General features: G+C 36.2%; 1 protein-coding gene and 1 pseudogene across 1 annotated transcript in view; both read right to left on the bottom strand.

Moving 5' to 3' along the window:
- The window catches only part of LOC149180422 (putative protein phosphatase 2C 58), a 111,600-nt gene extending 90,675 nt beyond the window's left edge, over positions 1-20,925 (bottom strand). The window contains exons 1-3 of the mRNA XM_089413874.1: positions 20,831-20,925; positions 20,515-20,617; positions 18,619-18,715 (exon numbers count right to left, since the gene is read on the bottom strand). Of these exons, the coding sequence (XP_089270000.1) occupies positions 18,619-18,715; positions 20,515-20,617; positions 20,831-20,925 (295 nt within the window). The remainder of the gene's footprint in view (positions 1-18,618; positions 18,716-20,514; positions 20,618-20,830) is intronic.
- Positions 20,926-20,992: 67 nt separating this feature from the next.
- LOC149180421 (developmentally-regulated G protein 1 pseudogene) lies at positions 20,993-22,383 on the bottom strand (annotated as a pseudogene).
- Positions 22,384-23,893: the final 1,510 nt, after the last annotated feature.

The following is a 23,893-nucleotide window of genomic DNA, read 5'->3' as shown; positions in this document are numbered from 1 at the left end:
CAGGAAAGATAATCAGCTCTAATGGTATGACAAAGCTTCTAAAAAAGGAACAAAGAGGTGTAATTGCACAATTATGTTCGCTAGATGTTTCCACATCGGAATCATCTATTTCTCTAGATCTCCAAAAATTCCTGGACAATCATTCCAAGGTATTTGAGACTCTCAAAGGTCTCCCACCTATGCGTGATCATGATCATGCTATTCATCTGATTCCAGGAAGTGTTCCTCCAAACATCAGGCTGTACAGATATCCCTATGTCCAAAAGAGTGAAATTGAATGTATGGTTGCAGAAATGCTAGAGGCTGGTATAATTCAACTGAGTCAAAGTTCTTTCTCTACTCCAGTATTATTGGTGCACAAGAAGGATGGATCATGGTGCATGTGTCTGGATTATAGGGAGCTCAACAAGCTCACTATTAAAGATAGGTTCCCCATTCCTATCATTGATGAATTAATGGATGAATTGAATGGATCAATTTACTTCACCAAGTTGGATCTTCGTTCAGGATATCATCAAATCAGAATGAAGACTGAAGACATTCTGAAAACAACATTTAGAACTCATGAGGGTCATTATGAATTTTTGGTCATGCCTTTTGGCCTTACCAATGCACCTTCAACATTTCAAGGTTTGATGAATTCAATTTTCAAACCATTCCTTAGAAAATTTGTGTTAGTATTTTTTGATGATATACTAATCTACAGCAAGTCTTGGAAGGATCATGTAGAACATGTTGATAGGGTGCTGCAACTATTGGAGGAGAAACAATTATATGCAAAAAGATCCAAATGTTTCTTTGGAGTCCATGAGGTGGAATATCTGGGTCATATTGTATCTCATGAAGGAGTTAAGGTAGACCCTAGAAAAATTAAAGCCATTAAGGAATGGAAAATTCCCACATCCATAAAGCATCTGCGAGGATTTCTTGGGTTGACAGGGTATTATCTCTAGTTTGTTAAGAATTATGGGAGAATAGTAGCACCTCTAACAACATTATTGAAGAAAGATGCATTTTCATGGACTCCGGAAGCAACAAAGGCCTTTGAACATCTTAAAGAGGCAATGTGCCAAGCATCGGTCTTAGCTACACCGGACTTCACAAAAACCTTTATTGTGGAATGTGATGCTTCAGGAAATGGAATTGGTGTTGTTCTAATGTAAGATGAAAGACCCATTGCTTTTGAAAGTCGTCCAATCAAGGGAAAGTTTTTAAGAAAAGCTATTTATGAGAAGGAAATGTTGGCAATACTCCGTGCACTTAAGAAATGGCGACCCTACCTAATGGGAAGACACTTCAAAGTAAAAACGGATCATGATAGACTTAAATACTTTTTAGAACAAAGATTATCCTCTGAAGAGCAACAAAAGTGGGTCACAAAGATGTTGGGTTATGACTTTGAAATCATCTACAAAAAAGGGAAGCAAAATGTGGTGGCAGATGCACTCTCAAGAAAGGATGAGGATGTGGAAGCATTGTTGTGCGCCATTTCTATTATCCAACCAGATTGGATAAACGAAGCAAGGGAAGAATGGAAGAATGAAGACGAAGTGTGAGCACTTATTCAAAAGTTACAAAAAGATTCCAGTGTGTCTGATACATTTAGCTGGCAAAATGATTCATTATGGTACAAAGATTGCTTATACCTCTGTAATAATTTCCAGCTAAAACAAAATATTCTTATGGAATTGCACACTTATCGCTTAGGAGGGTACTCAGGATTTTTAAAAACTTACCACAGGGTTAAGAAGGATTTTTTTTGGGATGGCCTTAAATCAGATATTCAAAAGTTTGTGGCGGAATGTTTGGTTTTCCAACAAAATAAAGTTGAAACAATTAAGACACCAGGTCTATTACAACCTTTATCCATTCCAAGCCAACGTTGGGAGGAGGTTTCAATGGATTTTATCACAGGTTTACCCAAGTCTGAGGGAAAGAGTGTCATCATGGTGGTAGTTGACAGACTTACCAAGAATGCACACTTTTGTGCATTATCACATCCATTTAAGGCCAGTACAGTTTCTACTGCATTTATGGAAACAATTCAAAAGCTACATGGAAACCCAAAGATTATTGTAAGTGACAGAGATCCCATTTTCACTGAAAATTTTTGGACAGAATTATTTTCTTGTCTTGGTACTCAGTTAGCTCATTTCTCATCTTATCATCCTCAATATGATGGGAAAACTGAGATAGTAAACAAATGTTTGGAAGGATATCTTCGTTGCTTTGTATCTGATATACAGACACAATGGGTCAAATGGTTGCCTCTGGCTGAATGGTGGTATAACACTTCCTTCCATACAACAACAAAAATGACCCCATTTATGGCACTTTATGGGTATCAACCACCATCCATCACATCATATTTAATAGAAAATTCTAAGGTTCAGGCAATGGAACATCACATCGAACATCAACAAGTCCTTCAACTCTTAAAGGATAACCTCGTGTTGGCATAGAATAGAATGAAACAACAGGCAAATCAACATCGCAGTGAAAGAAGTTTTGATGTAGGTGATTGGGTATTCCTACGGCTACAACCATATAAGAAAATGTCCCTCAAGCAAGCTAAGAAGGATAATAAATTATCACCAAAGTATTATGGTTCGTACAAGGTGTTGCAAAATATTGGTACTATGGCATACAAATTGGAGCTTCCTGCAGCTTCTCGATTGCACCCAGTTTTCCATGTTTCATGTTTAAAGAAGGTTATAGGCTACAAGCTCCCAGTTCAAACAATATTGCCAGAACTTGACGAGGAAGGAAAAATTATATTAGAACCGGAAGCAGTCATAGAAACAAGAACTCGACAGCTACGAAATCGATCAATTTCGGACTATCTTATCAAGTGGAAGAACTTATCTGCTGAAGATTCCACATGGGAGGATGAGAATTTTATATAGAAGTATCTAGAACTACTCAAGCGTTGAGGACAACACTTTTTTGAAGGAGAGGGGCATGTTGGGTCCCTATAATACTAGTGATTACCCCATTACTATTGTAGTTATACCCCTTATTAATATTGTTGTGCCCCTATTGCCCCCATATTGTTATTATTGTGCCCCATAGAATCCCTCTATTGTTATTTTTGTGGCTTTATATTATTATTGTTAGGTCGGCTGGGTTATATTGTGACTCCTTAGACTCCTATATATAGAAAGGAGGTTTTGTCATTTGTATCATCCAAGAATTGTTCATTTATGTAATGTAAAGGAGGTTGCCCCCTCGAAGAGGCTGAATTCTAAGGCATTGATCTATCTTTTCTATCTTTTCTTGAGCTGGCTCCATAACATTCTTCTACCGTTATCTCTTCTTTTGGTGCTTCATTGGTTTCTTCTTTAGAGTCAGTGTGATTTGATGTGGGAAAATAATCCCCATCTTCTTCATTGTCATAATCTTCGGTTTTTATTTGTTTTGGATTTTTGCATGCTTCATCAACCACAACATCAATACTTTCAATAATTTTTCCAAGCCTTTTATTATAAAATTTATATCCTTTACTTCAGGAAGAGTAACCAATAAGAATACCTTCATTTGCTCTGGGTTCAAACTTACCAAGTTTTTCATCAGTCCTTTTGATGTAACATTTGCTTCCAAAAACTTTAAAATATTTTACAGTAGAAGTCTTACCATACCAAAGTTCATTTGGAGTTTGAGTGTTGTTTACCCGAACATTTGCTTGGTTGAGAATAGTGACAACGACGAATGCAGCTTCACCCCAAAAGGTTGTAGGAGTTCCAGATTCATCTAGCATAGCTCAAACCATTTGTTGAATAGTTATGTTCATTCTTTCTACCACTCCATTTTGCTGAGAGTCCTTGTGGTGGAGAACTACCTTTTTATTCCATGTTGTTCACAAAAGTCAAAGAATTCATCCGAGGTAAATTCCCCTCCTCAATAAGATTTGAGGCATTTGATTTTGTGATCTGATTCATTTTCAACCAAAGCTTTGAAGGCTTTGAACTTTTCAAATGCTTCATCTTTATGCTTTAGAAGACCTATCCAACACATTCTGGAAAAATCATCAATGAACAATATAAAGTATTCTTCTCCACGAGGTGACTTTTTCCTTGATGGTCTACATAAATCGGTATGAAAAAGTTCAAGAGGCTTACTAGCTGACCCTTCTTTTTCAATGAAGTGAGATCTGGTTTGCTTACCAAATTGGCATGGTTTGCATATTGTATTTTCAGGAATGCTGATATCTCGAAGATCACGAATAGCCTAGAATCTACATGCTTTTCGTATTTGAGAAAAGCTTAGATGTCCCAATCTTCTATGCCATAGCCATTTTTCATCATTTTTACTTAGATAGCATTGTTGTTGTCCTCCCTTGAGTATGTATAAGTTGTTTGGAGTTCTTGTACCTTTTATCACAGTTTCTCCTATATCAAGCTCATGAACAACACATCCGTTTGATCAAAGCACCACTTCATTTCCTTGATCAAACATTTGGCTGACACTCAATAGGTTATGCTTTAGAGCATCTACATACATAACATTCCTAGCTTTAACCTTTTCTTTCAAGAAAACAGAACCTTTACCTTTTATGACAACAAGAGTGTCGTTTCCAAATGAGACATTCTTTTCCTTTTCTAAGGCATTATATGAGTGAAGTTTTTCTTTGTCACCTGTCATGTGTTTTGAGTATCCACTGTCGATGTACCACTAATTTTCTTGTCCTTTTGCATACAAGGCTATACCACATATTTCTGTTTGTGGTTCTTTCTTTCTCCATATTTTTGGATTTAATGGAGTTTTCTCCTTTTTAGATATTTGCCGAAATTTACTCCTGCATTCATATTATTCATGGCCAAAGTTGTTACAGATTGAGCATTCTATTTCATTTTCAAGAAGAGAAAAGTTATTATAAGAAATTTTCTTGATCCCTGTCACATTCCTTTGATTTCGTGCTTCTCTAGTCATGATGGTTTTTTAAGCAACAAATTGAGCAGCTTTGTGTCCAAAATTATGACATGAGAAACATTGACCATTAAACAAGTTCCTGCGATTATTGAATCTATTGACCTGGTGATTATAGTTTCTATTGATATTCATCTTTGAAGCAAATTGAGTATGATTTACCTGAGGTTGGTTATGGCTTCTATTCATCCTTGAATAAAATTGAGCCTGATTTACCTGGTGATCTACTTTATGCCTTTGCTGACGATTGTCATACTGTTCACTGTTCTTTGTTGCATCAAGATAGCTTTTAGTGGAGGTTGACAGCTTCTGTGATTGAGATGCTTCTTCAGTATATCCAAGACCTTTTTTTATCATAGGAGAATGCTACACTTTGATAATTTCATTTAAGGTTTTTGATTCTTTAGCAAATCTAAGATTGAGAGATTTTGTTTTCTCAATATCATCTCTTAGACCCAAAATTTCACATTCTAGTTTTTCATTGTGTTTCTCTCTTTCAACAAGTTGGTATGTCAAGATAACTATAATCATATTCTTTTCTTCTAAACAGATTTTGAGTTTAGAGATTTGTTCATGAAGGTCATCTTCTTCTAAAGCATCCCAAAAATTATCATCTTCATAAGCCATTAGAAGTCTATAGTCATTACTATTTTCATCTTCATCACTATTTGACAAACCATCGCTATCTTCATGAGTATAGTAACTCTTTTTAATTACACTTTGTTTTCTATTCCATTTTGCAGATTCCTTCCCTTTATCATATTTATCTTTATGAGGACATTTGGCAACATAATGACTGACTCTACCACAGGAAAAACATTTGAAAGGTAGTTTACCTCTAAATATTTTGGAACCCCATTGAAGCTTCTTGACAAAGTTTACTTCATCTTCTTCTTCTGAAATATGTCCTGATTCATTGAGTTCCTCCTTTCCTTTTTCTGAAGCTATAAATGCGGCTTCTCTCATGTTTTATGGGCCTCCTTTTCTCATCTCAAAGGTAGTTAAGATTCAGTGAAGCTGTGTCATAGTGATAGTTTGTAGATCCTATTTTTCTTCTATGGCAAATAATTTTGATTCAAATTTAGCAGACAAGGATCTTGAAACTTTCTCAACTAAGGTAACTTCCTTTATCTCTTCACCCAGATTCTTCATGCAATTAACAATTTCATCTATATGTAAGAAGTAACTAGCTATACTTTCATCATTGTGCATCTTAAGAGTTTCATATTGAATTGTGAGAGTTTGCAGTTTAGCATGTTTTACCTGAGAGTCTCCTTTGTAGCCTAGAATGATTTTGTCCCATATTTCTTTGGCTGATTCGAGCTGCATAACTTTGACAAACTCTGATTGTGACAGATTTCCCAATAATGTATTTACAACCCTCGCATTGGTTTCATATTTCTTTTTACCTGCCGTATCTGTAGGCATTGCTGATGGAAATGTATATCCTCCTTCCATGATTTCCCAGACATCTGTTCCAAGTGATTGTAGATAGGATGCGGTTCTTATCTTCCAAAAAAAAAAATTTCTCCCAACAAAGACTCGCAGTCTGATGGATCCCACGCTTTCTTGATTACTCATGATGATGGATCTCCCTTAAAGCGATCAAGTTTCTTCTGAAGGACCTACTCTGATACCGAATGTTGGAAATAATACTGAGAGGGGGGTGAATCAGTATTATCAGATCAATAATTTATTTTTACAAACATATTTGTATACGCTACTTCAGTTAAGTGAACTAGCATGTATATGCGACTTTACTTAAGGTAACCAACATATATGCAGAGAACTTTCGATTTACCCAATTTATCATGCATTGAACTTTAACCAGTATGTAAGAGATTTATTAGATAGTGCAGTAAAAGCATAATAAAGCATCACACATAAGCAACACACATGAACACCAAGATATAAGGTGGAAACCCAATGTGAGTGAAAACCACCTGCTGATGTCATCTCTGTCTTTTTTTAATAATAAGAAAATATGTTTAAAATTTTGTACTGGTGTAGATTTATACCAGTACGCAGGCTTCTACCTGCAGAAGGTTACAACCTTCTCTCATTCTCCAACTTCTCCTGGAAGGGAGCTACAACCCCCTAACTCTTATACTAGCTGATATGTTTACTAGTACGTAGGCTATGACCTATAGAAGGCTACGACCTTCTTTCTTCCTTCAAGGACCATGTTTCATAAATTTTCAGACTAGATCCATCAACAACATCATTACTCTAGTTCAATCATCAAATACATCTGCATCAATCAATCACTTTCTAAACCAACGACAACCGAATCAATCAATCACTTTGACAACCCATCAATCTGATCATTTAGAATATTGTCACCAGAATACAGTAACCAGAACTCAAAACTCTGCAACAACAAACAAAAACAACTAAAACATATTTGATGAGGTATATGCTACTTCCATGTGTCGAACCTGTGTGTATACGCACTTTTCCCAAAGCCAACCAGTGTATACATCTGAAAATATTAATTCATAATTTTGCAGCTATTCCAGACTTCAGTTATACCCAGATCGTAATATTTACAGAACAAAACATGTGTCAGTATACAGATCTAGAATAAACATGATCAAACCATATAAAGATAATTCATTTCAATCCTTAAGATCTCAATCCATCCTTAGATCTTATCCTCCATCAACTGTTAAGGTTCATCCCTGGTTCAGATCAAGCACAACACCATAAGCCAATAACCTGCATACTAGATCTCACACTTCATCGGATATTTGATACTTGCACACCCTGGCCTAATTATCTTCTCCTCCTTTTATAGTTTTAGGCCATTCTCAATACCATGGACCAAAACTACTTAGGACCAATACCTTGGACCAAATACCTAGGGTCAATACCTCAGATCAGATACCTTGGACCAATACCATGGATCAAAATACGATGGACCAAATACTTCAGACCAAAAACTTATTTTTCCAAGGTATACACATTTTTCCTTCTATGAAAGTGTGTGTCTACGTATACGCTACTTCAGGTCAGTGAACCTATGTGTATACGCACCTTGGTCAAGGTGAACCTGTGTATACCTCTCTTTCTTCGTTCTGTGTAAACGGATCTGTAATTCTTTTTTTTTAACCTGTTGTACTATGATCTTTCATATGAGTGAGTTGCCATCAAGGACAATACTTGTATCATAATGCCAACACCTTCTTATGAACCAATACTACTGGAGCAAAGAAAGAACTTTGACTAGGTTGAATTATACCGGCCTCTAGCATTTCTGTAACCATACATTCAATTTCACTCTTTTGGGCATAGGGATATCTGTAAGGCTTGATGTTTGGAGGAACACTTCCTGGAATCAAATGAATAGCATGATCATGATCACAAATAGGTGGGTGGCCTTTGTGAGCCTCAAATACCTTAGAATGTTTGTCCAAGACTTTTTGGAGATCTAGAGAAATAAATGATTTCGATGTGGGAACTTCTAGTGAACATAATTGTGCAATTATGCCTTGTTGTTCTTTCTTTAGAAGCTTTGTCATTCCGTTAGAGCTGATTATCTTTCATGGTTTCCCTACGATACCCCTTGATTCAACTTCCTTTCCTTCTGAAGAAAATTTCATGAAAATTTCTTGAAAATTAAAAGCTATTGTACCCAAGGATTGTAACCATTGGACTCCTAGTACAACATCAGCACTACCCATTGGAATGGAAATCATTGGTCTATTCAATACATATTCTCCCATGGATAGCTTGATATTATGGCACTTTCCTTAGGAGTTTATGGTTCCTCCATTGCAACCATCACTTGACACTCTGGTGTTGGATATAGGAAGCAATTCAATTCCTTTTCTCTCTTAGAATGAATAAAATTATGGGTACTTCCCAAATCAATCAACACTATTACCTTTTTCTTCTTGATATGCCCTTCTATCTTGATAGTTTGAGGAGTGGTAATTCCAACCAATGCATTACAAGATATGGTCATATTCATTTCTTATTTCTCTAGGGTTTGTTCCTGGTGTATATCCTCTTCTTTTGACATTTCTTGTTCCTTTTCTTCCTCCTCTTCACAATCTATGTAAAATAATTTCTTCTCATCACACTTATGACCTTTAGTGTATTTTCTATCACAACTGTAACAAAGCTCTTTTTCTCTATTTTCTTCCAATTTTTGTGGTGTCAACCTTGTAGGTTGTGGATTGCTAGGGGCAACAACACTTCCATCTTTATGATTGTGAGTGGTAGGCTTCCTTGTTGCCATAATTTTGCTTTCCATTTTTCTTGCCAACCTGAATGCCTTTCCCAATGAATCAAGTTCCCAAAGGCGAACCTCATGTTGGATTTTATCCTTTAAAATCCCTATGAACACATCAATCCTATGCTCCTTTAGAATATCTTTTACCCTTATATTCAATTTTTGGAAGTCCTCAATGTACTCCATCATTGAACCCTTTTGTTTGAGATTTATTAATTGGCTAAAAAAAGTGTTGCTTTTTGTATCCTCATAATGTGCTATCATTTCATCCGTAAAAATAGCCCAAGTGACAATTTGTTTACAAGAGAAAAGCCATCGATACCATACAAACTGATTGGTTCCAAATATACAATTGCAATGCATACCTTTTGTGTGTTTTGGACATTATGGAGATCAAAAAATTGCTCCATCTATAGAATCCATGTTACGGGATCCTTGCCATCAAACTTCTTCATATCGATCTTTGGAACATGTTGGTTCTTCGATCCAATGTTAGAGTCTATGGAATCATGATTAACATTTATTTTGTTTTCAGTATCAGTTTCCTTTACTAACCTTTCACCATTAGTAAGCATTTCTTGTAGAAACTTTGTCAAATCTGTCTTCAAATCTTCCATCTTAGCTTACACACCATCCATCTTAGCTTCCACATCATTCATCTTAGCTTCTACGCCTTTCTTTAAACCATCCATATTAGCTTCCATGCCATACATCTTATCTTCTACATATTTCTTTAAAGCATCCATCTTAGCTTCTATTACTTTTTGTGCGAGTGAAATTTGTTGTACTTGGTCTCTTAATTTTGATATATCATGTTGCATTTCTTCCTCTTCTTCATGAGTCATGCTAGAGCTTTCAGGTTGCTTACTAGGTGTTTCCATTTTCTTTCTTTCGGGCATCAATTACTAATAATAATGCTTCACTATGCCCTTTGAATTCCTTCAAACTAATTTTTCAAACCAAACTTATGAAATTTTTTTAAAAAACTACACACATTTTTTCACTTTGTAGGAATTCAATATTGAATCTGTTGTATCTCTGTAATTTGGGATCTCCAAGTTTTGAAATTGCTTCATGCAGTAACCGTCAAAGTACTCTTTCTAACCCCGCAAGTCTGATCAAGATTGAATTCTCCAATTAAGAGTTATGCCAAATCTCCCATGATGGCTCGATTAAGAAGTACCACATGTCACTGTTTTGACCTTAGGATCTTAAACTGATACACAAAAAATGACAGTCTGTCCTCTTTCTTTAACTTCTTACCAAATTGCAACCTAATGCTCAGAAAAAAGGTTATGACGCTTTTCCCCAGGTCACCTTTTTGAGATATAATTTAGGACCCTACAAAAACCCTAACTTCCTTGGATCATATCTCCAAAAATATAGCAACACAAGATCTGAAATTCGGACCCACAGTTCAAAGAGATTTTGGCTCAAATGGGTTTTTTTTTTTGCTTCTGAAACTTCGCAGAAACAAATTGATAGCGAAAATTCCAAGATGACATGTTTGGATCAGTGAAACCCTAGAATCCAAGCTCTGATACCAAATGTTATGAAACCAACTCAGAAAAAGATAGGAAAGAGAGATAAATGCCTTAGAATTCACCCTCTTCGAGGGGGAAACCTTTATATTACACAAATAAAAAAATATTGGATGATACAAATGACAAAACCTCCTTTCTATATATAGGAGTCTAAGGGGTCATAATATAACCAAAGTTGACCTAACAATAATAATATAAGGGCACAAAAATAAAAATAGTGGGCTCCTATGGGCCAAAATAATAACAATATGGGGACAATAGGGGCACAACAATAATAATAAGGGATACAATGACAATAGTAATGGGGGAATCACTAGTATTATAGGGACCTAATATGGGATGTTCAATTTCATGAAGTCTCTTCCCCACCTGAGTCTATAGAATCTCATGTTACCCTGAATTTACCAATACCACATGTTACTCCTATTCCTATTACTCCTTCCATTTTTGTGCCTCTTATTGATCTTGATTCTTCCTGTCCCTCAAGTATTTCACCTGAAACTCATGTAGCTCCTAAAGTGACTCATGTTCCTTCTACTCTTCATGTTTCGGCTCGGAAAACTCTTGAATCTACAGGTAGTGAGGTCGAAAATCCTTCTGAGACTCGCTGAACTAGATCTAACTTTACTCTTATGACCAAATTTTTGGCCACAGATGATCCTACTACTTATGCTCAAGCTAAGGGTAAGCCTCATTGGGAACAAGCTATGTCTGCTGAATATGAATCTCTTTTGAGAAACAAGACTTGGTCTCTTGTTCCCCTTCCTTTAGGAAAGAATTTATTTTGTTGTAAATGGGTTTATAAAACTAAGGTCACTGCAGAAGGACAAATCAAAAACCATAAAGCTAGGTTAGTTGCAAAAGGTTTTAATCAACTTGAAGGTATTGATTATAATGATACTTTTGATCTTGTTGCTAAAATGAACACAGTAAGAACCATTTTATCACTTGCTGCATCTTATAAGTAGAAAATTCATCAAATGGATGTTAAAAGTGCAATTTTAAATGGTGATCTTAATGAAGAAATTTATATGCAAAAACCTCCTAATTTTATTTCTGTTGAATCCTCAAGTTTAGTATGCAAAGTACACAAATATTTATATGGTCTCAAACAAGCATCTAGGGCTTGGTATGATAAAATTGATGTATATTTCTTGAATAATGGTTTTAAGGATTGTATATCTAATCCAAATATGTATGTTAATAACTTCGGTGATAATGCCCTCATTATTGTTTTATATGTGGATGATCTAATTATCACGGGCAGCCATCTTGTATTAATTCAAGATATAAAAAATTCTCTTCAGAATCAATTTAAGATGACAAATCTCGGTACATTTCACTATTTCTTGGGTCTTTAGATCTATCATATGGATGATGGTATTTTTCTCTCTCAGCCTAAGTATGCGACATATTTATTAGCTCGTTTCCGTATGAGTGATTGTAAACCTACTCCTATGCCATTTCAACCCAGTGTAAAGTTAACTGTTGAGTGTACCACTCCACTGGTTGATGCTACTCTTTATAATCATCTCGTTGGCAGTTCGATATATTTAACACACAGCATACCAGATCTCTCTTTTTTGGTCAGTATGGATTCTTGATTCATGCAGCAACCTCGTGAAAGTCATTGGTAGACAGCCATGATAATTCTGCGATATTTACAGGGGACATTGCATTATGGTGTATTTTATTCGAGCATTGCTATAGTTTTACTCTCTAGTTATACAGATTCTGATTGGGTAGGTGACAGTTCTTATTGACGGTCAAATGTTGGTTAGATATTTCAACTTGGTTCAGGTCCAATCTCTTGGTCCAGCAAGAAGATAAAGACTCTTTCTTTATCTTCATGTGAAGCAGAGTATAGAGAAGCCAAAGAAGCAGCTAAAGGAGTCATTTGGTTATGGCATGTTCTTACTGAGCTTCATCTGATTCCAAAATCATCCACTATGTTGAAATGTGACAATCAAGGTGTGATTCATCTTTCTTATAATATAGTATATCACTCCAAGATGAAGCAACTCAACCTTGATTCTCATCATATTCGAGGTCTTGTGACTGATGGTATTATTCTCTAGAGTATTGTCCTACCGAGCAGCAGGCAACTGATATCTTCACCAAATCCTTGATAGAAGTGAAGTATGTGCATCTTCGTTCTTTGCTTGGGATAAGGGAATTTGTCATCAAGGGGGAGCAGTAATGACTCCTTCCCTCCTCAATGTTAGGATGGGCCCTTCTCCCATCCATTATTAAGGGGGAGTGTTGTAATATATTATATTCCTTAGAAGGTGATAATGTCTTTGTATTATGTCGGAAGTTGTCCACAATCTTATGTAAAAGATTAATACATTATGTCCCATATTTATTATGGCATAGTATACTCTTGTATCCATTTATTATATAAAGACATGTTATTTTGGATAATTATATTATCCCACATTTAATAAGTGAGAGTAATTCCTCCACATCTCTGGGTATATAATAGGGTCAAGGGAGCCTCTTAACGCATATACCATTTTTTAATACCATCACATCTTATCTTATGCTCACAACATACTTCCATTTGTATCGAGTTATTTGTAGCTTCTCACTTTGTAAGATTGTAGGAGATTTCTGGAGATAATAGAAGACAACCTTCCCATGGACGTAGCCCAATTGGTTGAACCACATATATTTTTGTATTCTTTTTTCCTTGTTATCTTTCTGTTCTTATTTATATGTTGATATATTTTTGGTTTCTTAGATAGATACCTAGTTTAGTAGATCTAATATTCTAACAAACATATGCATAAATAAATATGAAAAACATAATTGATAACAAGAAAAACTCACATAGATACACAAGTTGTTCAGAATGAATCCAAAATCCTATAATTATCTTCAAAAATATATTTGAACATTACAAGCATGTCACCGGTTCATTACAAGGGTTCAAACATGACTTCTTCGAACTACCAAATACTTACAGAATCTAATTCCAAAAATATCTTAGATCTAAACCAAAATTTATTACAAAATGATATAATATCTAAAACTATTTTTTATTTACAAAAACAGAACTAGAAAGTAGTTATTCTAAATTGATTCAAATAATCAGCACACAATTTAAGGGTGTTGTTTGATGGCTGCTTCCTTTAACTAAATTTTCTTGTTTATGCTCCTGTTTTTTAGCTGACTGCTCCTCCTTTTCTTGTGACTAGTCACTGAATTCCTTGAATTTTGTTTTACTCGATGAGTTCAAGTAAGTTATCCCATATTTTATCATCTGCAATAGAAAATTTTGTTACTTTCCTATATGCCTCATTGACTTATGTGTATTTTTCAAAAGTTGACCTAGTGATGAAGAAATGGTTAACTTCATGCTGAATTAAAACATCATAGTCTAGGCCTTCTAGGAATGCTTTCCCACTGATTATCCCTTTGAATTTGGAAAATTTGGTTATGTCTATTGATATATGATGAAATTTGTATTGATAATATTCTAGTGGAATCAATTGGCCAGTAGAATGTCATAAATCTAGAAGTCCCTTTCGATGAAATTATTGAATTTTCTGTGAAACTTTTTAATCTGTGCATCCAAGTTTTGAAACTTGTTCTCTACCTATAACATCAATTTTTTCTTTTTCAAAACTCTTCTTACCTCTGGGAGAGTATTAGTTATATCCTCAATTCCAAATTATTTATGTTCTTCTTTAGTTTTAGAATTGAGTACTTTAATTATTTTATTAGCTTCTCCAGGCATGTACTCCAAATATCCTTTGATTCCTGCGATGACTTCTTTTGATCTTTGCAGTCACTCCTCCTATTCCAAATAATTTAAATAGATGTCCAAAGTTCAGCCATAGTAGAATTTATATCAATCCATATCTTCTCCTTGGCCCCGACTAATGTTTGTGCAATTAATGACTCGTTCTCATATTTCTCTATTTGTTTGGTTAATCTCAATGTTTTTTGAACTTCAGTCAGATATGTGTTATCAACCCTTATCTTTTCATTTTGAATTTTCTCTAGTATAATTCTAAGTTTTTCAATTTCAATATATTTTAATGACAAGTCTCCAATAGATTTTCACAATTGTTCTACTGAATTTTGGCCAGTGGGCTCTATCTCTATTGTGGACACTTCTGCTATAGAAGTTACTACTTTAGAATTTGTTGCTCCAGTACTAAGTTGTAGTTCTTTTTCCTTGATTGAATATTCCATTTCCGCTTCCATCTTCTGTATATGTATGTTCTGGTCAATGATCATTCGACACGTGTTCTCCTTCTCTTTCTCTAGCTGACTGACTTCTTGAGCTTCTGGATGTTTAGTTGTTGGAAGCTTCAACTATTTCCTCAATTCTTGATTATCATCATTTTTGTTTTTGATTATTTCCTTAGCCGCCTTTATATTTTTAGGATCTAATCCTAATTTTATAACTAAATCTTCAAGCCCTTTGATTTTAGTGTCCTTTGCTAAGGATGACATCTTTTCCAATTTTAATTGGGAATGAATGTTGTTCAAAGAATCCTATAGCTTAGAGGTTTCCATGGAAGAACTTGTCAAAGATGAATATTTTGTTTCTCTTGCTTGCTTATGAAGGTCAATCTGGTCAATAGGATGTATTTTCTTGGTGCGAAATGAAAACAAAGAAGTTTTATCATCTTCAACACTTTTAGGTACATGAAACTTTGGTTCCAAAAATGCTAATTGGAATTGACATTTTTCACTATCAAGGGTAGAAATTAATCTAGTCTAAGTTGTGGAAGACATCTTCCATAAATTTTCATATTTGGAAGACTTTAGGGCCTCATTTTTATTCTTCATTTCTAAGAACTTTGCAAAAATAGTTTGTTGTTTTGGAGAAGAAGGAGAATCCAATATGGCTTCAGAAATTTATTGTAATTAAAAAGGAGACTGTGCTGATAATACAATTGTAGTAAGATCTTCAGAAGTTTGAGCTTCTAAATATTCTTCATCAAGATTTATAGTGTTCTTTTGAATACTTTAAATGTTGATTTTCGTAACTCTGACTCTGGAGGAGATACACTTTCTCTTGGTCTCTTTATCTTTTTCTCTATCATCCTTGGAGTTTCCAATGTTGTTTGACTAGAAATTGGCTCCTCAATCTCCTACAATGTATTCTCTATCCATTCTTCCCTATTAGCATATTGCTCAATCTCAGGTTTTTCCACATGCATATATGGTGCAAATTTCTGAGCAATTCTCATTGATGAGATTACTCCCAATGGATAATATGACCAACTAAAACTCAACTTAAACTTCATATGGCTCAATAATTCATTGACTTCTTTTTCTGTATCTCTAGGGTTAACTATGAATGGACCAACCTGTGCATTCAATTTAAACTAAGCTTTTTGTTTTTTGGAAACAAAATGAACCTCATCCATGTTCATCATTTGTCTAATGTACTCAATTGAAAAAATCCTCATAGGGAGGAACACTGGCAATTTATATGGTTGAATCTCACAGCCATAAATCCTAAGTTCAATGAAATTCTGGTAGAAATACCAGTCTCCAACCTTATTCTACTCACTCAGATGCAAAATCCTCTTGATCTTTGTTGAAACCCTAGGGACTGCATCACTATTTAAGAAACAAGTAGATATATACAAGAATTATTTAACAAAATCACTGAAATAAAACTCTTCAGAGATTCTTCTCACTAAATATTTCCATTGTATCACTGACCAAGGTTTACCTTCAACATCCTATTTTTGTAAAGGAAAGTTTAATATTTCTGACTAGTGATATAAGAACAAGTAAACTGACTAATGCTTGAATGATTCTTCAGTGCTGAAATTTAAAAATTGATCATGAATTATATTGAAAAGAAAATGATTGTAGTTGAACATAATTGAAGGTTTTTAACCAGAAGAGAACAATGTTAGAAAGCTCAAAATGACTTCATCAACCCACTAATCACTGGGATATCCTAATAGACAAGACACTAAGGAAATAACCTGCCTAGACATCTTAGGAAACATTGCAGAGGGATAAGGTGGGTTGGTTCTAGGTAATTATGATTTTTATGGAAAAAATTACTCAAATATAGGAGCTCTCTATCAGAAGGAAAGTTTCTGATAGATATCCATTAGAGAATCAAAGGAAAAAGGGTGTAAAGAGTCTTGAGGATTTAGCTGGAGGGCTTAGAAAATTTATTCAGTTTTTATATGGAAAAGAGTTTCATTGTTCTCAGTAATTACAAATCTTTGGTTAGGAAGATATCGTGCTCAAAACTAGGCTACGAACTTTGGAAAATTATGGGTTTGAGGGAAACAAAATTGGGCTAGTAGGGATTCCCAAAAACATAACTCATCACTAACATATTCATACTTTTAAAATGCCCAATTGTGAAGTTCGTACGGATCAAATTCATAATTGGTCTCTATAATTTTAAACTGGGAGTCACCTAGTGGGGGTTCATCCAAATTAATTATAGGGGAAACAGAGGATTATCTACAGGGACTTTCCATTTTCATTTATGAGAATCCATTAGGAAAAACAAAATTACTAAGAGAATCTAGAGATAGTTTCCTGGAAATGATGACGATAAGAGGTCATTGTTTGCTGGAATTATGCTTTCAATGTCATTCTAAGAATTGCGGTGATAGGAAAAATTATAAAATGGCTGATTTGAATAGGATGGATAACAGCATTTATTGGGATCAAAGAATGGTTTCTTTTTTAACTTAACCATTATTGGTGCAGGGGAGTAAATATGGATGAACGTTAGCGGGAGATGTGAATGAGAAACAATCATTTTCTAATTTTAGTAGGAGGCATAGTAGTGGTTAAATATAACAGGATAGTGAAGGGTGGTGAAAATAGCGAGAAGTATGGATGGCAGGAGATATGAATGCGAGAGAGTGATTTGCAGGGGGGTGGCATGGTAAGTGGTATTGAATGGAGGGGGGTCGCAATTGTTGTGGGGATGCCATGTAGAGAAAGCGGAATATATGGAATCAGACCCCCCCCCCATTATCATTCGGGAATGTGAGGGGTCCAGCTATTTGTCAAGAGTCGTTGATCTCTGCAGGCCCAATCATATATATTGATTATTGCGCCTTTGTTAACTGGGGAAGGGTAGAGGTCAGATCAAATTATTTTATTATATAGAAAAATACAAAATAAAATAAACTACAATTGGCAGCATTTAAACATGTGCACTGTTATTGGGATTTTTATTTTTTATTTATCTTTCTATCCCTTTTATTCTTTTTTTCTTTTGACTTTTTTTTATTCTCTTTTCTTTTCATTCTTTTATTTCCTTTTCTATTTTTTCTATTTTTTTTTAACATAAAGGAAAGACTACAAAATATTAATAGGGTAAAAATAAGTTACAACAAGATTATTCAATACATATTCCCCCATGGTAAGATCAATATTATCACACTTCCCTAAGAAAATTATTATTCCTCCATTTACAACCATCACTTGACACTATGGTGCTAGATATAGAAGGCAATTCAATTCCTTGGCTATCTTACTATGAATAAAATTATGGTTACTACCATAATCAATCAACAGTGCTTGGAGTACCTCTTAAGAAATCAAAAATAAAAACTCCCTCTTAGTGAGGGAGGTACTTCCAAGACTAGGAAGTAGCTCATCATCATCATAACTACTTGCAACACTCGCCCTCACAACTACAAAAATCTCAGTAGTAGGAACTACACCTCTCTCGGAAGTGTCGTTGTCACTATAAGCATCATGATTCTTCTTCTTCTCCTAGAATGTCTTCCACTCTCTCCATGATTCCTTCTTGGAAGTTATAGGAGCACCCTTTCTTCCCACTGACCATGTGCTCTTCTCAGGATGCAAAGTCTCTCTCTGAACCTACAAACTTCATGTAGAAATTGACTCCCTATGACCCTATGGAACTTGGACCTCCTTCTCTGGGACATATACCTGCCCTTCTGAAGCTTGCACCTGCACTTGCTTCTCTGGAATGTGCACCTGGTCCTCCTACTTCTTCTTTGCATGATCCATAGGCTTTCCCATTAGCCTGTATAGACCATGCCCTCTAACTCTAATCACAATACTTTTAGAGTTAGAGCCTATGGACCTGAGTCTTTCCTTTCTATCCTAGAATAAGACCTCAAACCCCTTCTTCTTAATCACTGGGATAGATATCATGTTATATCTGAGTCTTGGTACAAATAGTATATCTTGGACCCACATCACTCATCCTAACTCCGTCATGAATGGCACAACTCTCGATCCTCAGATCTCCTTCTGACTCTTGTCGCCCAACACCATGTGAAACTTTGAGTCCACTCAACTAGAGTGTCAAATACCTCATGTGGCCCTATCAGATGTTTTGACACATCATTCTGCACATACCATCCATCCTCAGTGAAATTACTTTGCGCAAAATGAGAGACAATAGTAAAGTCATCCTCCTCCAACCTCTTGGTGAGAGCATTTGTCTTAGTAGAGGTCGAAACATTGATGACCTACTTCCCCTTCTTCTTCTCGTCATCTCCCATTTTATTCTTCATCACACATCTCGATGAAAAATAACCCATATCTCCATAGTTGAAACACTTGATTTTACTCAAGTCCTACTTCTGCTTACCCTTCATTTGTCTTGTAAGTTCCATGACATCATAGGAAACCTTCTTCCTTAGATGAAGATCCTCGTCTTGCAATTCTTCCTAAATGAAGTCATCCCATAGCCTATTCCAGTCTAGTAACTTCTCTCTGGAAATGATCCCCTTGATGAGGGCCTTCCATTCTGTTAGCGCTTGGAATTCACCTAGGCTGAGATAGACAAACTCTCAAGGCTACATCAAACCATTTCACCTCGTAGCTAGCCCTACGAGGTATGAGAAGGCTCTCTCGGGTCAGATTCGATAGATCTTTCAATATGATTAGGCTGACCAATTAAGAATAAAGATTTTAGGCTAGTAAATTGATAGGGGGTTGGATTTAATGATTTTTGGGGTTTTTTAATGGAATGACGGGGCTTTTCTGGGCTGCATGGGCAAAATCACAGCTTCAAACAGAGAAATATAATGACTACACAGGTTATCAACTGAGGCAAGGTAGGCATGCAATTTAACACCAAATCTGGTTTCAAATGGGATGGCAAGACCGGTGAGGAGCTAAGGAGGGCAAATAATACTTCGAATCCTCCTTAAACAGAAGAAAACATAGAATTGAACAAACTTATAGGAGGAGCATATAATACTATGAATTCCTACCTAATCACTTCATTTGCTCAAATAGATATGATCATGAGGTGAATGAAACACAAAGGGAAAAAACTTATGCTAAATCAACATACCACATGAATCTCAGCAAACAGAGCTGTGAAATTCCATTAAATTCTCTGCAGAAAACTGTACAATGAAGCTCTGCTACGCTACAGCAACTCTCAGCGCTCAGAAAACTCTCCCCTCTCTAACTCTCTCTCTCTCTTTTACAAATGAATTTTTAATACAATAAGTACCTCTGCTGCCCAAAACAGGGGCACCGTTTTTCTCACATTACCAAAAATGAAATAAAAACCAGCTGGGGGAAAACAGATCGACCCCAAGACCCGGCATTTATTTTATCATTATTAATAAAAATAAACTAAAAAAAACAAAAACAATAACCACTAAGCGCTGCTGAAGATGGAATCACATATCCTTTTCACAAGTGCGTTCACAAGTGTCGATCTGAAGATATGGGCAATCTAATGGTGTGCAACTGCTTCCCAAATCTAGAGATTCGCTCTGCTGTTTTACTAAAATACGTGTCAAACTGCCACATAACCAAAGGCATGCATATCGCAATGACTGCCACCTAAGAAATGACCTCTGTATCTGTTGGAGTTGAGAGAACTCTGTGGCAATTTGTAATTGGCACTGAGGAGAGCAACGCAGAAAAGCATGTGCCAAGAGGTATCTGGCAATCTGTCCTGCACGCAGAAACAACTTAGTGAAGCCAACTTGATACATCTCAGCTGAGATATTAAATCGATGTAGAATTGCGATACAGACACTAAGTTTGTCTTGATCTGCAACACTTTGTAACAGAAGAAATCCATATCTTTTTGCAAACTGCTCATGTGACATTCGAGTTGGATAGCCAGATCTAGATATGCGCACAACTTCCGAGGTGTATGTAATACAGAACTGCGCAAGTCTCCATAGCTTTTCGCACTGCTATTTCCTCTCGAAGCTTTGCCAATTTTTCTCTCTTTGCAACCTGATCAGTAAGATTCATCCAAAATTGTGGCTTTTCATTGTAGTATTTGAAAGCACGTTCCAAAGCCCCATTTAAGGATCCTTCATCTATGTTTTGTGTATATGGTTACATAAATCTTCCACTGTACAACCACCTCTGTCCGTAGACAGGACAAAAGGTTCAGCAAAATCAGGTTGCTGCCCCTGAGGTTTGGTGTAGACTCTTACTAACCCCATTTCATCCCACATTCTTGCAAGTAACCGATCAAGATTGAGCTTCAAATTGCAACTAATGACAATAGAATTTGGCTGCCGGAATAGCTGGTCAACATCATCAATACCGACAACATCAATTTTATTATAAACATAAACACATTTGATATATTTCCGGTTCCCTTCAATGACATCGATGAGATCATCAACAGTGGCATCTTCCCTGAATAATACCTCAGCATTGTGGATCTTGTACTCATGTAATATTTGATAACAAAGTTTTTCGTCAACATGTGTTAATGCCATTGTGCTATTGAAGGAAATGCCACCAGTCTTTTTCCTCTTGAAATATATCTGAGGAGGCCTCTTGTTTAAGCGCAAGCCCACTGCTTCCAATTCCCTTGTTAAAATTTGTCGATGACCCTCACTTTTAGATGCATCAAGAACCATTAACACTAGATCTGAAGACTTTGCAACCGCAATCACCTGTCGACCACGACCCTTGCCTTCAGAAGCACCTTCAATGATTCCAGGAAGATCAAGAAGTTGTATCTTAGCATCATTGTAGTGTATGACACCAGGAATACAAGTAAGTGTTGTGAACCCATATGATGCTGCTTCTGAGAGAGTTCCAGTGAGTAAAGTAAGAAGTGTTGATTTCCCCACACTCGGGAATCCTATCAGAGCAACACGACCATGACCATATTTTGTGACTTCGAAACCATCACCAGCACCACTAGAACCCTTCGGTGGCTCCAATAGCTGTGTCCTCAGCTTCGCTATCTTGGCTTTAAGCTACCCGAGATGGTATTCTGTAGCTTTATTCTTTTGTGTCCGTGCCATCTCGAATTCTATCTCCTTTATCTTCTCTATGATACCCATTGTGCCTGATCTTTCCTGTTCAGACTAAGAAGCTGAAAATTCAGAGATCCCAGTGTACAATACGCATATCCTCTGTCTTTAACGCCAATATTGAGCCCATCTATGAATTGTCTCCACCATTTGGGGGAATAAGGCGCTGACACTCTCGTTGATAAGGGTCTGGAAGAACTGTATTGCATCCTCATCATCCAAATCCAAACGGAACTTTTCTTGAAGCTTAAGAATCCCTTTCTCCGGATCAGATGCAATAGCAGGAATGCTTGCTCCAGCCATTAAATGGAACAAATTCAGGATGAGGTTACTGGATTTTCTCAGGATGTTGTAGGCCTCGCAGCAATAAGATTTGAATCTCCCATAGTATTGGCTTTCTGCTCCACCCATTGCTTCTACCATTTCCTTGCACAGTTTCGTTGGTGGTGGAAACGGTTTAGGATCTTTACCCAGAATGTAGCCAAAGTCAACATGAAAGAGTCTTCCATCATCCCTCAAAAGAAGATTATCAAGATGCCTTCAACCGCTGATACGAAATTAAACTATGATAAAGAACTCACATACCACCCTCAGAAATGAAACTATCTAATTAGCAACCAATCAATCCAATGTCCCAATTCAAAATCTTCAGTTCAGATCATGGCAGTGACTTGGAACAAATTGGATCACAGAAATTCTAATTTAGAGCCAGCAGAACGTTGAATGCGATATGGACTATCCTTTAACACAGCTGGATGGGAGCAATCAATATGACATGATACAGCCATATTTGACCATTAACCCACCTACCAAAATCTAATGTGCACACCAATATAATAAATATCAGCATCCACAGCACAACCATACAATACCCACCACAGTCCCGTCAAAATAAATAGCCTTAGCTCCCCAGATCTCAACCCAACTTCGCCCAAATATTGCAGAACTTTGTAAATAGCTGCAGTCCTGTAAAATTAGCGCGCATTTGAATTCAATGTTGGCTTGGAGGTTTTATCCCACTAACTTGAACACATGCGCATGTCAGATTTGGAACCCAAGAAGCCGACCCAACAATATTACATGAAATGTTTACAGTTTCAATTCGGTCATCACCTTTGCTGTGGTTTCCAACAAACTCGGATATATTATGTTGACCATGGTATCTAAGATCTTGCTAGGATGAAGAACCACCAGAAACAATACTTTCGTTATTTCTCAGAGTAAAGTGTAAGCAAGGCGCTTCAAAACTAAGGCCTTTGCAGCACTGTGAGAAATTGAACTGGATTTAATGGAGGCCTTTCAAGAGAGGATAACAACAAGAAGGGCAGCATAATATACAGAAATAAATTGCCAGACTTTGGTTGCTGATAATGTCAAATTGCGTTTGCAGAGATAGGAGTTTGAAGTTTGTTGCTGCCTTAAGAAGAGCTGAAGATAAATTACATAATCTGAAAAGCAACATTAATGATTTCTTCTTCAAAACCCGGTTTTGAAGAAGAATCAATCTCTGATATAAGACAGAGTCTAACATCGGCTCCATTTGGGATGGCAACTGCAGCTTCCTGGAGGTGCCAAGAACCGCAGAACTTTGGGAGAGCAGACCAGTGCTTTATTCATTGGGCAATGGAGTCATCTTTCCAACAAATCAACACAGCTGAAGACTTATTTTCACACTGAAACTTAACTCAATCAAACTAAAAGCCAACTGAAACAAGATGCTGCCCTTATGGCTGCTTATTTATGTACATAATCTATTCTAATCTGCTGTACAAACAATAGATCAGGTAATGCTAAAATGCCAAATTAACCACTCGAGTAAACCTGGAAATGATGCCGCTTGAGAATGCTGCCACGAAGTCACAGATGCAATTGCTGGCAGCCCTTCATGCACATACTGATCCTGGTCACCGAGAAGACAGCCCGATCTGTCAATCAAAGTGAAA

Source organism: Pinus tabuliformis, chromosome 3_2, assembly GCF_031772625.1.
Source record: "Pinus tabuliformis cultivar Carrire ecotype Pingquan chromosome 3_2, CPIR1, whole genome shotgun sequence".
Classification (NCBI taxonomy): domain Eukaryota; kingdom Viridiplantae; phylum Streptophyta; class Pinopsida; order Pinales; family Pinaceae; genus Pinus; species Pinus tabuliformis.
This window is presented reverse-complemented; position numbering and strand designations above follow the sequence as displayed.